Genomic DNA, 13,008 nt, shown 5'->3' on the forward strand with positions numbered 1-13,008 from the left:
TCAGGGTGAGCAAGGACCTTCCCTCCCCTGAATTCAGCCATACCTTGTGAGGATGCTGATCCTGGAGCCTTGGATTTTGTCACCTCATCATGTTGGCTCCAACCCAGAGGCAGGAAGGGAGATATGACATTGTACTGATGGAGGTAGCCTGTGGCCTGAGGCAACAGGACACTCCATAGCCCCCTTGCCTGTGGTGTTATCTTGTCATGCTAATGCCATTTAATTCAAGGCTCCTTGAAAGCCAGCAGAGACACCTGGACTTCCACCAGACAAATACAGGCTGCCTGAGGTAGACTCAAGTCTGAAAGCGGAATTTCCTTGATGTGAATAGCCCTTCCGGTGTTTCCTCTGGGATGGTATCCCCTCCCTCGTTATCACCTGTTATCCATGAGCTGGTCTCTAATCTTCCCAGCAGCATGTGGAGGAAGGTCCCTGGACAGGTATGACTCAAGAACCTGGTGGCTGCTAAGGCTCAGTTACAGTGCCAAGCTGCCAGAAATGTTGCAGGAAAGGCAGAACTTACCCCTGACCTTGCCCATCTCCAGCTCTAAGTGAGCAAATATCTACACGTTTCCCTTCCCTGTCTAACATAATTCTTATAAGGGAAGAGTTCCTCCTAGTCCAGCCCCTGCAGCCTGCTAGACTGTGGCTCCAGCAGCAGCTCATCTCCTTGGAGAGGTGTCTGGGGTCTTTTTCAGGGGTTTAGTCTCACAAAATCTTGGATTTGAAAGGAACTGATTTAATTACACACACACCCTGGGCAGAGGGAAGCTGGCCCTAGCTACTTTTTCTCTTGCTGGTATGGAGAACTTCTCCTCATCCCACACCACATGGAAGGGATCAGGCTCAAGGGTTGAACCCTGAGGCAGGTTTCCAGAGAGGGGGGGGGGAAGGAAGAGCGGGTATGTCAGAGCAGAGAAGCCCACTTTGCCCTTTACACCAGCCCCCTTTTGTCATGGGCAACCTGGCCAAAGGCTAGAGCCTGTCTGTAGTGGTTTAACCCCAGCCGGCAACTAGGACCACATAGCTGCTCACTTACTCCCCGCAGAAGGGTAGGGAGAAGAGGGAAAAAAGGAGGGGGAAAGGGAAAAAAACCTCATGGGTTGAGATAAAGACAGTTTAATAGAACAATATCAGAAAAGGAAAATAATAATAATAATGATGGTAAAAGAATATACAAAATAAAGTAATACAACACAAGTCGCTCTCAGCACCCAAGTATCGGTTGCCCAGCCCATCCTGAGCAGTGATCGCAGATCCCTGCCCCCCCAGCCAACCCCCATTTATATACTGAGCATGACATCTATGGTATGGACTATTCCTTTAGCCAGCTTGTCCTGTCTATGCTCTTGCTTAGCTTCTGTGGAAAGCTGAAGAACTCCTTGATCAACGTAAATATCACTTGGCAACAACTAAATCAATATGTGTTTTCAACATTCCTTTCATATCAAATCCAACACGCAGCAGCCACTAGAAAGAAAATTAACTCCATCCCAGCTGAAATCAGGACACCGTCCATGCCCTCCCCAGCTCCAGCAGGCAGGAGGATCTCCCTGCTACCTCTGCTGGCATTGATGGCACCAACTGGAAACATATAGGAGTGACAGCCTCTGGGGTTGTGATTGATGGGGATAAGAGTGATGGGGATTATCACGTCCTCAGCAGAGGGGGAACTGATGGGCCTCAGAAAGGGAAGAAGAAAGTATTTCAGTGTGTTTCAGATCTGGGCCTCTCAAGGAAATCACAGAGTGTCTTGTGATTTAGAGACGAATATGCAAGACAAGGAGAGCTTTCAGCCACAAGCTTGGCCCACTGCCTGAATTTTTTCCCTCCTCTTTCAGTGTAATTACAGTTGAGCCATGTAGTAATTGGGTAACTTTTTCCAAAGGAATCCTTTCACCCAGAGTGAATCATACTTGCCACAAAGAGAACATAGAGGTGGAAAAAAGACATATAGATCCTATGGTTTATTGTGATAGAGCATTTTGCCCCCATCCCCTTGTTCCTCAATCCCCGAGGTGTGTCCAGGGTAGATGCAAGAACCAGGCACTGAGCTTTCCTGGGTAATCCCTCCCCACCCCTCCAAGACAGCTTCCTCCTGGCTTACTGTGCCCTACAGCCAAGACAAACTGCATGGTTTTGAGGGCTTCTAGAGGTTCTGCAGAATAAAGACTATTTTCCCTTCTTTGGTTCCCGTACCTACAAGAGTGGATGCTAAGGGCTGGGTCATCAGCTGGGCAGCCTCTGGGAACAGTAAGGCTGGATAGTGCAGCTGGGTGACCCTGGATCCAGCCTCAGTCATCTGCTCCTGGGGTTTCACCTGGACCACAAAGAGTTTCTAAGGTACTCTGCGCTCAGTGATATTTCTTCTGCTCCTGATTTAGCCAGAGCTGAAGAGCCCAGCTCCCCTCCCAGATCCTTCCCACCAAGTCTCAATCCCTCTGACCATTTTCTGTGTGGGATAAAAGCCTTGGATAGTAAAACACTCATTGTAAAACTATTTTCCATTGGCTTCATGGCCACACACAGCTGGATCTCCTCCTGGAGTGGCCGGCAGCCTGCTTGGAAGGGTTGGGTTTAGCATCCTGGAGAGGAGCCTGGGTGAGGGTGGGAGGAGGCAACTCTGCTTGATAGGTCCTCCCTCCCCCCAAAACCAACCCCTCCCACCCTTTCCTCTGGCTGATTGGCAAGTGGGGTGGAGAAGGGCTGGGACAAGTCAACTCTCCATCTATTTAAAGGCAAGGGTGGGGCTCCTTCAGCTACTCGCCTGGGACTCCTGCACCTTGGTGGAGAGGAGCACTAGCCTGCAGAGCAGCACCATGTCTTGTGTGAGTAGAGAAAGGGACGGGGCTGCAGGGGTAGCTTTGCTGGAGGTGGTGCTTGATGGAGCTGGACTGTGGGGAAGGTGTGAGGGCACTGTCCTCCTCCACTTGCTCGTCAGCCCCTGTGTCAGAGGGTCTGCTAGAGCTGGTTGCCTGCTGCTGGGGAGGGGGAATCTCTGCTGCATCCATTATAGAGGGCTGACTGCTATTTCTTGTTCTGGTGGGAGTGGTTTTTTTTCCCTGCAGGATCCCTTTGGGGAGGTTACATGGGTGGTCCTTGCTGGGCTGGCTCCCAAGCCGGGGTAACCTGTTTTACAGCAGCTCTGCTCTGGGGAAGCAACTGCAGTAATTTTTATTGCTCTCTGAGCATCTCTTCTGGGCAGCCTTGCTGCTTGCTTGCTGGCTGAAGTTTTCATGAGTCACTGAATCATCCTTTCTCTTTCTTGTGAGGAAATGTGCTATACAGAAGTGTCCTTCTGTGAGTGTCAAGGGCTGCTGGGGAGATGCTTGTGTCAGAAAAGTGATTGCACTTTGATTAATCATCCTCAGCCTAATGAAAGATAAATTAATCACAGAGTGTCCCAAGTGCAAGCTTATGTATTAAAGTGGAATGGGGAAAAGATTCTTAATACTTTTTGGGTCTTGCTTCTGCTGTGATAGGAAATGGGGACATATGGGTTTACCAGGGTATCTTAGTTCTCCTAGAGAGAAGGTGGGGTAAGGTGCGTATGTGGAACAGGAAAATGTTCTTGCAAATGCTGAGCCTACAAAAAAAACCCAAGCCCCTGGGAGCTGGGGAATAAAGCATCTGAGCTCCTGGACCTTGTCAAGGCTTGAAGTTCAAATCCAAGCTAGGGGAAGGGAGTGGAGGCTCCATTGCTGCTCAGCCAGGCTTGTGTGGGATGATGTGAGACCCACAAGGCACATGGGTGTGTTTGGGACAGGGTGGGTGTGATGAGAGCTTGCAGGTACTTACACTTTACCCCTGTGAAATACAAATATGTTGATGAGAGCAGCAGGATAAAGGTTGGGAAATCAGGCACATGTCCCATGTGACTGGGGCAACTTCTCTGGGATGTCCCTGGTGCAATGCCCTGGGGGAGGGGAGCTTCCCTGTCTCTCCAGCGGTCCAAAGCAATGCACTGGCTTGCAAGGCAGCAGGGAGAGCTGCCAAGTCAGAGCAAGTGAGCTGGCAGGTACTGAGCCTAATGTCTCTGCCTCTTCCTTCCTCAGGGACCAGTATGCACCAACTTGGGTCTCAAGCCTGGCCAGCGCCTCACTGTCAAGGGAAAAATTGCACCAAATGCCAAGAGGTAAGTTGTGCCGTGCTCCTCAGGCATGGCCAAGGCACCACACTGAGTTGTCCTCTGCTGGTGGGAGACAAAAGGAATCCCTCTCTTGGGTAGGAGAGAACCAGCTCTGAAAGGGGTTAACACCAGCAGAGCTTCCCAGTGAGTCACTGCTTAATGCATATTGCAGATGAACTCTACTGCCAAGGGGCTAAGCCAAAGCAGATGTGAAGCTCTAGCTGCACGCACTGGCAGTGACCACATCCTCTCCAGTGCAGTGTAAAGGAAATGAAAGCTGTGTTTATACTGAGATTTGGTTGAGACCGTCCTCAGAGCCATATCCTCTCTCCTGCATGAAGATGGCCCAAGAGAAGGGGCACTGTTCCACTGGGCAACAGGAGATTGTGGCCCAAGCAGCTGGGAGGTCATGGATGCTCTGAGCCACAGCTCCAGCTGGTGGTGCAAATGGAAAGGCTACATGTTGCACTGGGGGGTCTCAGGGTGTTGAAGTCTGCTTTCACCCAGTGGAGATGCCTCTCAGCTGCTGGTGGGGAAGGAAAGCTGTAAGAGGGCAGGTGGGCCTAAGTGGAAATAAGCTGCTAAATGTGCAGTGATCAGGGTGGCTGGGGAACCCAGGGAAGCCTCTGCAGCAGCCCCCAGCCCTTGAGCAGGTCTGTGGCTGGTGGAGTCTCTTGAAGGGTAAGGTGGAGCCCATAGCTGCTGTACCAGCACTAGTAGCTTGGGACAGGAAACATCCCAACTCTTCCCAGTGCCTTTGAAGTTTGGTAGTGTCAGAGCGAAGCCTTCTGAGCTTTCTCTTGCCAAATAATATGCGTCCTCTATTCTCATCTGACTTAGAGGCCTGGAGGCAAGGTGGACACTGGGCTAGAAATCTGCTTCCTCCCACTGCCATTGCAGATGCTTTGGGACAGCTAATGACATGGTAATTATTTCAGCTCCCAGCAGTGTGGGGAGAAGGCGGTGGCTGTCAGGCAGGGTGCAGCACCAGCTAACTGTTTGGGGCTGAAAGGAAATCTGTGAACAGCAACTGACTTTGGAAGCTGGTTTGGGTGCAGGATAACTCCCTTGAGAGGCTTGTAAATGCCTTTCTCTTGCTAAAAGCTTTGTGGAAACTAAGTGGTGTCTCTCCCAGGGATGGCACTGTGGGACCCTATCACCTTAGCAGAGGAGAGTACCCCTTACTGACACAGCACCATCTTTTTAGGGAAGCTGTACAGTTTAGGAATGGGTTACTCTCAGCTGGGCTTGAAGCAACAGACCCAGTGACATTCATGGTAATGAGCAACATGCTACCATAGTACTGATTAAAACAACACTGATGTCTTCTTTCTCTGCAGCTTTGTGATGAATCTGGGGAAGGATGCTTCCCACCTTGGGCTTCACTTCAACCCCCGTTTTGATGCTCATGGTGATGTGAACACCATTGTGTGCAACTCAAAGAAGGTGGAAGAGTGGGGTGCAGAGCACAGGGAGACTGTCTTCCCTTTCCAGAAGGGTGGCGCAGCAGAGGTGAGGCCTGGATTGCACTCTCTGTACATGACCTGGTGAAGGGAGGGTGTTTGGCACAGGGCACCCAACAGCAGAAGCTGTCAGTACAGGAGGTGGCTGGCTTCTGCTTGGCCCACGCCACTATCCAGGGCTCAGAGCAGCAATGGAGGGTGAGGATCAAACATGCAAGCTCCATCTAGCTCGGATGGATGTCACTATTGAACTGGGCAGGTATCTCTTGAGAGACCAGAATAACACTCCTGCTGTCGAAGAGCAGGTTATGCTGCTGAGTGTGCTCATCCTGCAAGGTGGAGGGTGGCACAGCAATGCTGCAGAAGGGAAGGGCTTGGGCATATCTTGACAGAAACTTTCCCTGACTCTTCCATTTGTCTTGCAGATCACATTCGGCGTCAACCAAAATGATGTGACAGTTCACCTGCCGGGCCACCAGTTCACATTCCCAAACCGGCTTGGTCTTGCTGTCTTTGACTACTTTGACACACAAGGGGACTTCACACTCCAGTCCCTCAGCTGGGAATAACTTCCCCTGACACTTCCATATCAAAGATACAGAAAAAGCAATCAATAAATAAGAGTTTTGGTCTACCTAGTCTCAAAATGTTTCATACTGCAAGTCCGCATGGGTTGGTCACCTTGCTGGATGGGTCGGGGGAGGAGGGTGGCCAACTGCTTGGTTACAACATGTGGATGGGATTGTGACAGCCTTGCCCCTTAAAGTCATGGATGAAGAGGAGGGTCAAAAGCCTGGGAAGGCAGTAGGTAAAAAGCCTAAGGGAGAGTCTCAGGAGGAAACAGTGGGGCTAGATGTGATTAGTTGGGGGAGTAGAAGAGTCCCTTAGGCAACGTTTCCTGCTCCTGAGGTCTATACTGACACCTTACCCTGCCTGAATTAAAAAAAACCACACCTAAGCATCCCTGGCTGGCCTCAGACAGCCTTGAGTTGCTGTGCTAGGTAAACCTAGTGGTGCACACAGTGAGGAGAAAGTTCTCAGTTGTACTAGCTTTGCACTGCACCCCTCTGTAGAGGCTGGTCTAGATCTCCTGTGTCTTCTTGGGACCTCTTGCTGCTGCATGGGGAAAGCAGTAGAAAAGGATGCCTTGCTGGGTGTGGCAGAGCATGCACTGGGCTCCTCATCCAAATCCATTCTTCCAATAGCTGCAGAAGCCCAAATGTTGTTGGACCATAGCTCATGTGGCACATAAAGGCAGTAACCTGGAGGGGTCTAGTTTTATTCTGCCCTATGTGCATGCCTTGTCTGTTTTTCCAGAGCTGAGAGAGGTAACAATGCCCATCTGGGGTGTGGGATACTAAGGATTTGTCCATTATGCTTTTGTTACCCCTTCACCCATATTAGCCCAAATGAGCCTAAGCACTTCTCAGTCTAACCTGAGGCTAGCCTCTGAGGAGACTGAAGATGATGAGGCATGTTTGGTGCTACAGTATAGTTCTCACTGGTTGTTACCCAAGTTGTCAGCCAGCAGCTGCCTTGGGGGCTCTCCTAGTCTAATGCTACTTTGGTAGCAATTATTACTGCTGTTAGGCAGGCTGTGCCTGGTGGGTATAGGAGAGGTGGGAGCTGCCCTTTCCACAATACACAGCAGCTGCCACATAGGCCTGGGATAGAAGAACCCAATCTCTGGGTCCTCACTTCCAGGCTTGGCCATGAGCAACACAAAGCACAAACTATTTGGTGTCCTACAAGGACTCCCTGCAGGCCTGGCCAATTACTCCCATTAAGCAGTTGCAGAGCAGGCAGAACACAGGAACTTGCTCCTGTGCCAGCAGCACCTCCTAGGTTTGTTCCGTAATTCATGAGGCTTTGCCAGGTCCTGTGTCTCAGGTACCTGTGTAGAGGGAAGCTAAGGAGGAAGAGAGAGAGGACTTGGAGACAAGGGCTCAAAATGGGCTTTTGAGCAGGGAGGCAGGAACATTTGGGATGTACAGGCACCATGAGGCTCTGCAGCTGGATCTTTCTTGAAGCCCTGTACTGCCCAAAGCCAGCCTGGTCTGGGTGATCACATCCTGCTCTTTAGGGCTACATCTATGACAGTGAACAGGATATCTAGCACTGCCTCCCTGTGTGTAGACATGACTGGGAGACAGCATAGCTTGGGACCTCTTCCTATAGGGTGATATAGATGAGGCCATCCTTTCTGGGGATGAGAAGCAAGTTTAGCTGTATGGAAGTGAGCCATGCTAGGCTAGATGGCCTCAAGGCAAGAGACCTGGCCTGGTTTATGCAGTGGTGTTCACACAGTCTGGCAGACTGGGGTACATTTGGTAGGCCAGAGAGTTGGGGATTTCCTCAACAACAGCAGGGCCATAGTGCTGGCGATGGCCCCCTCCATGAGCTGTGACGATGGACATACTGCGGAGCTTTCTCCTTGCAGCTGCCACTGGTGGGCTGATCTTGAAAGCTGAGCAAATATTCTGACCTCCCCAAGCTGTACTTCAGAGCAATCTCGCAATGTTTCTTTACTGCACATTGGAGTCTTTTTTTAGAAAGACTCTTCAAAGATTTTTTCGTGGAGAGTGGGGGAAGAAAGCTGAGTGCAAGCTTTACCACAAGAGGCTGAACCTTATTCAGGTCTCCTGCTAGCGTGGCTGCTTCTTGAAGTGACTCACTGGTCCTGTGAAATCTGTGACTCACTGTTGTCCTGACTTTGTTATGGCTCAGCCAGTTGCTAGCGAGGAGGTGAGGGGTGGCGAGGGTTCCCCAGATGTATAATTTAGATATATCAAGGCTGACTGCTCCCTTCCACCCACTCCCCACCTTGCGCAAGGTGGAGGCTGGCGTGCAAGGGCTGAAGGACCTGAGGATGGAGTCAGGATCCTCGAGACACACATCCTCCCCACAGATGAGGAGGGTGAGCAGCTTTGCAAAGGGGAAGGCACGAAGGGGAATGTACCGCAACGATGACGGAAGACACTGCACGCTGGCACGGAAGGTGATAGACTTTTATTTCTCCACTCAACCCCAGCTAAAGGCTGGGAGATGTTCCCAACCTGGGACATTGCTCACCCCTCGCCTTCCCCCACAGACCCTGATGACTCCCCAGTAGCTGGGGGGATGCTGTGGCCTCCCACTGGGCCTGCTGTGGCCTCCTGGGAGGGTGCTGGTGGCCGTGCCGTGCTCGTCCCACTGTGGCCAGGGCGACGGCGGTAGCTGCCGGCGAGCAGGGTGTAGAGGAAAGGGTTGACACAGCTGTTGCCATAGGCCAGGCAGGTGACGCCAAAGTTGAGGTAGGCCTGGGCAGTGGGAGTGATGCCCAGACCCTCACCCCAGTACAACCTGGCCAGCTGCCAGGCCCAGAAGGGGAGGAAGCAGGCCCAGTAGGCCACCACAATGGCGGCGATCCTGGAGAAGAGCCGCCGGGAGGGGGTCCGGCCAGCCACTGGTAGCCCTGGGCCCCAGGCGGAGGACCGGTACACCTGGGCCAGGCGGGTGTAGACAACACCCAGCACCACACCAGGTGCCAGGATGCTGGTGGCAAAGAGCACTGTCAGGTAGAGCCGGAAGGCTGCCGGCGTCCAGGTGGGGATGCAGATGCGCTTGTGGGGGCCGCCCCCCTCCCGCAGCTGGGTCATCACCATCATGGGGGCTGTAAGCAGGAGCGAGAGGAGCCAGAGGACAGCACTGGCCAGCTTGCGGTAAGCGTTGCCAGCCCACCTGGCCTGCAGCGGCCTGGCCACCGCCCAGTACCTCTCCAGGCTCATGGCGGTCAAGAGGAAGATGCTGGCATGCATGGTGAGGAGGTCCAGGCTGAGCAAAAGCCTGCAGCCTGCATCTCCAAAGAACCAGTCATGGGCGAAGTAGGTGCAGACCACAAAGGGGATGGTGGAGAGGTACAGGAGGTCAGCCAGGGCAAGGTTGATCACGTAGACCCCCAAGGAGCCTGCTGAGCGGCCTGCCACCCTGCCAGAGGCCACCACCACCGTGTAGATGTTCCCCACCATCCCAGTGAGGCACATGATCAGCAGCACTGCACCCAGTGGTCCTGTGACCGGGCTGTCCCCTCCCAGGACACTACTGCTGTCACCCCCACCACTGCTTTCTTCCAAGAAGCTGCCACCCTTGGGATCCTCTCCAGGCCCTGTGCTGATGGGGGAAGAATCACAAGACATCTTTGGGTAGGGCGAGCAACAGCAATTCAGGCTGTCAGTTCCTTCCCTCTGCCTTCCCCCGCCTCGCTGGGACACGTCTAGCCTTAACACGAGGGGGAAGAATGGTGAGAGTTCAGCAGACATAGGGTACTCCAGAGATGTCTATTCCTCACCTCCAGACGCCCAGTCCATTTTCCAGATCTTGTCCATCGCAAGCTCTGTCCAGTAGTTTTCCTTAACCACTGAAGGGCTGAAAAGGGGACACCTCCCTCCCCTTCAAGATGGATAGGTGCAAAATAACCTCTGCCAGCCAGGAGGAAACGTCTCTGGTCTTCCCCGGCTCCTTGCTTGCTGTTTCTCCAGCATTCGCTGGGCCCAAGGAAACCAGCAGACTCGGTGGAAAAATAGATTTCTTCTCCCAGGTCTGTGTCCTCTGCTCAGATAGACTCTGGAGAAGTGGGCTCTTCCCCCCTGAACCAGCCCCTGGAGAGTCGCCTTGCCCACTGCACTGAAGAATGTGTCTGACTCACAGCTTCACACACCGGTGCGAATGCAGTCCCAGTTTATACTGGGCTCTTAGCCACTAGCTGAGGAGCCATGCTGGCTCCCTCCTCTTTCTTACAGACATGCTCCTTCTTCCCCAGTGCCTTCCTCCACCTTCCTCCAGCTCCCTCTTCCTTCTCATTCTTTTTCTTTTTCCCATTTCCCATTGCACCATATTCCTCATTTGAAAGAGGAGATAACTAAAAGACAAGACTCCGTAATGCAGCAGTGGGTAGAAAGCATCGCACTGTGGCTTTAGAAGGGAAACAAGGGCCAGCCCTGAAAATGCAATAGGCAGGGAGCTGCCACACTGCTCTCCTTGCCCCTTTTCCAGGCCAGGCTGAAAGAGCCTGTCCCCCACTCCCTTCCAAGGACATCAGGAGCCTTTGAGGTGCAGATAATGAACGTAGCCCCCAGGTTTGCAAGCAAGCCCACCTGATGCCAGGATATCTCACATTTACTACAACCAGGCCCTGCTCCGCCCTTGTCCCTCAGACAGCAGCAAGCTCCTAGAGGCTCAAAGGGCTGGATATTTTAGACCCACTCTTTCCTCCCTCTCCCCAAAGAGCATCCTCCTCCTCTAAGCCTTCCCCCTCCTTCCCTCAAACCCCCAAGACCTGCTGCATCGGCCCAGAGCAGAGAGCAGAAGTGTGTTAGGTAGGCACCATTGCCTTCTAGCGGGGCATCACTGCATGACACCTATGCCCCCACACTTCTGTGCTCAATGCTATCCTGCTCTTCACCCACATCTGAGTCTCATTCGTCTCAGGAAACAGACACAGTGGGGCACAATTTTCAGAGCAGAGACAGATGTGCATGTTACCAAACATGGTCTGCTGTTAGTTCTCAGGGGTTTTCAGACCACTCCAGCCACACTCTTTTGTATCCTCAGTGTACTAGCTTCGTTGTGGCCGAGTTAAATGCCTCCACTCATCTCCAGCTGCAATAACTCGGCAGCAAACAGAAGGAAGCATCCCACTGGTACTGCCCTCACTGCAGTAGGACCCAAGCACCTTCCCAAGTAATGTGCTGCATGGAACAGCAACAGCATCAATATGACCATGCCACAGGAGTGGGCGTATGGCACATACAGCATTGACAGAGGGAACTTCAGAGCTCAGAGATAACCTCTGGGTTATCTGTATGAAATTTTAGCATGGTTGGGTCACGCTCTCTACTCTTCTTCCCAGAGAACTGAATATGCAAGTTGTTTAGATGGGGCTTGAGCTTTTTTTTTTTTTAATTCACTGCCTCGTTTTCACATTATCAGAACCAAAAGGCACTTCATTTTATAACACAAGCTTTGCGATGGCCTTTGGTTTTTGGGACAGACATGCTCCAAAGGAGGAGATATCAGCAAACTGCAGTGAAAATTTATTTTTGGGTGGAAAGCTCCATTGTGCCCTGACAGCAGGATGAGGGATGCTGCTTCTCATCCCAGAAGTTGGTGCTCCCAACAGGTTGTGGTGGTCTCAGCACAGAGCTTCTCCCAGAGAAGCAGTAGGAGATGATGACTTTGCTCATTTGGCTCTGATGGGAAGATTCACAGTCCACATGCCCCAGGAAATGCAATGAAAAGCCATGACTCCTTGCTCTGCTTGTCTGTGCTTTTTTCCAAGAAACAACTTCATGCCTTAGCAGTTAGCAGCTCAGGTTGTTTAGGAAGTTAAAATAAATTACAATGGGATTTTTTTATTCATTTCTTTAGGAGCTAATTAAAATACTGGTTGGCTCATTAATTCCAGTTAGCTCCTCTTAACACACTAGATGCCTCCTCTCACACTGCCTGTGTAAAACTGCAGACACATCAGATTGTACAGTCATCAGCAGAACTCGGCTGGTCCTTCCAGCATGGGAAACACAGCTCTCCCAGGAGAGCTTTGATCTTCAAGATATGAATCATGGGCTGATTTAGTGGTTAGAACTAACTGTTACTAGAAGGACATGAACATACAGGCTACTGCATAAAATTGTATATGTATGTAATATACAATATATACACATGTAATGTATAGGGCAGAATGAAAGTGCCAGGCCTTTGACACACAGACAATGAGGGAGCAGAGATCCATGTATTATTAACTTCAGACAACAACCCCTATGCTCTAGTAGAGTCAACCAAGAGTCCAAAGTATGTATCAGACACACCATATACTGCTCTCTGCCAGACCCAACCTCTCTCCATTGGTTTGACTAGAGACTCAAACTTGACAGCTGAACTTCAGTGGCATGAATATCCCTCACAGTATCTTCCCTAGGGTAGTATTCCACCTCACACCACTTTTTGTTACGTGCACACACACACATTATCCACATACACATAAGTATATATACACACACACATTGTTTTTGAGCAGGTCTCTTAATATTTTCTGTAGCAATCAGAGGAAGGTCTCCACACAAAAGTGGTCTGAAGCAGCTTTCAAGCCTACACATGGCAGGAGGTTGTTAGATTACATCACTTAAGTGACCTTTCTCAACTACAGCTCTAACTGATCAAATATCTAGATATTTCACATCTCTGTTGCCAGCAGAGAAGCCGTTTCTTGTCTCTCCTAGGCCAGCAGCCCCTGCAACCCACTGGGGCGTAGCTCCAGGCAGGCAGCTGTTTTCTTGCCTAAGGTAGGTGGCTGTCTGCAGCTTCGTGCAGGAGTGACGCTAGGTCCCATGTCCAACATAGCAAGTGCCAAGTTTTCAAGGCCCAATTGACAGGCAAGGC

At 51.4% G+C, this 13,008-nt stretch overlaps 2 protein-coding genes across 2 annotated transcripts; one reads left to right on the top strand and one right to left on the bottom strand.

Moving 5' to 3' along the window:
* Positions 1 to 2,691: 2,691 nt before the first annotated feature.
* On the top strand, positions 2,692 to 6,225 carry LGALS1 (galectin 1). The gene is made up of 4 exons (XM_074168563.1): positions 2,692 to 2,828; positions 4,056 to 4,135; positions 5,470 to 5,641; positions 6,018 to 6,225. Exons 1-4 carry the CDS (start codon positions 2,820 to 2,822, stop codon positions 6,159 to 6,161), a joined length of 405 nt encoding a protein of 134 aa, XP_074024664.1. The 5' UTR covers positions 2,692 to 2,819; the 3' UTR covers positions 6,162 to 6,225.
* A 2,435-nt stretch (positions 6,226 to 8,660) lies between these two features.
* Positions 8,661 to 9,890, bottom strand: LOC141479570 (urotensin-2 receptor-like). The gene has a single exon (XM_074168813.1). The coding sequence runs from the start codon at positions 9,888 to 9,890 to the stop codon at positions 8,661 to 8,663; it is 1,230 nt and encodes a 409-aa protein (XP_074024914.1).
* Between the last annotated feature and the right edge of the window lie 3,118 nt (positions 9,891 to 13,008).

This window comes from Numenius arquata, chromosome 2, assembly GCF_964106895.1.
Source record: "Numenius arquata chromosome 2, bNumArq3.hap1.1, whole genome shotgun sequence".
NCBI classification, from domain to species: Eukaryota; Metazoa; Chordata; class Aves; order Charadriiformes; family Scolopacidae; genus Numenius; species Numenius arquata.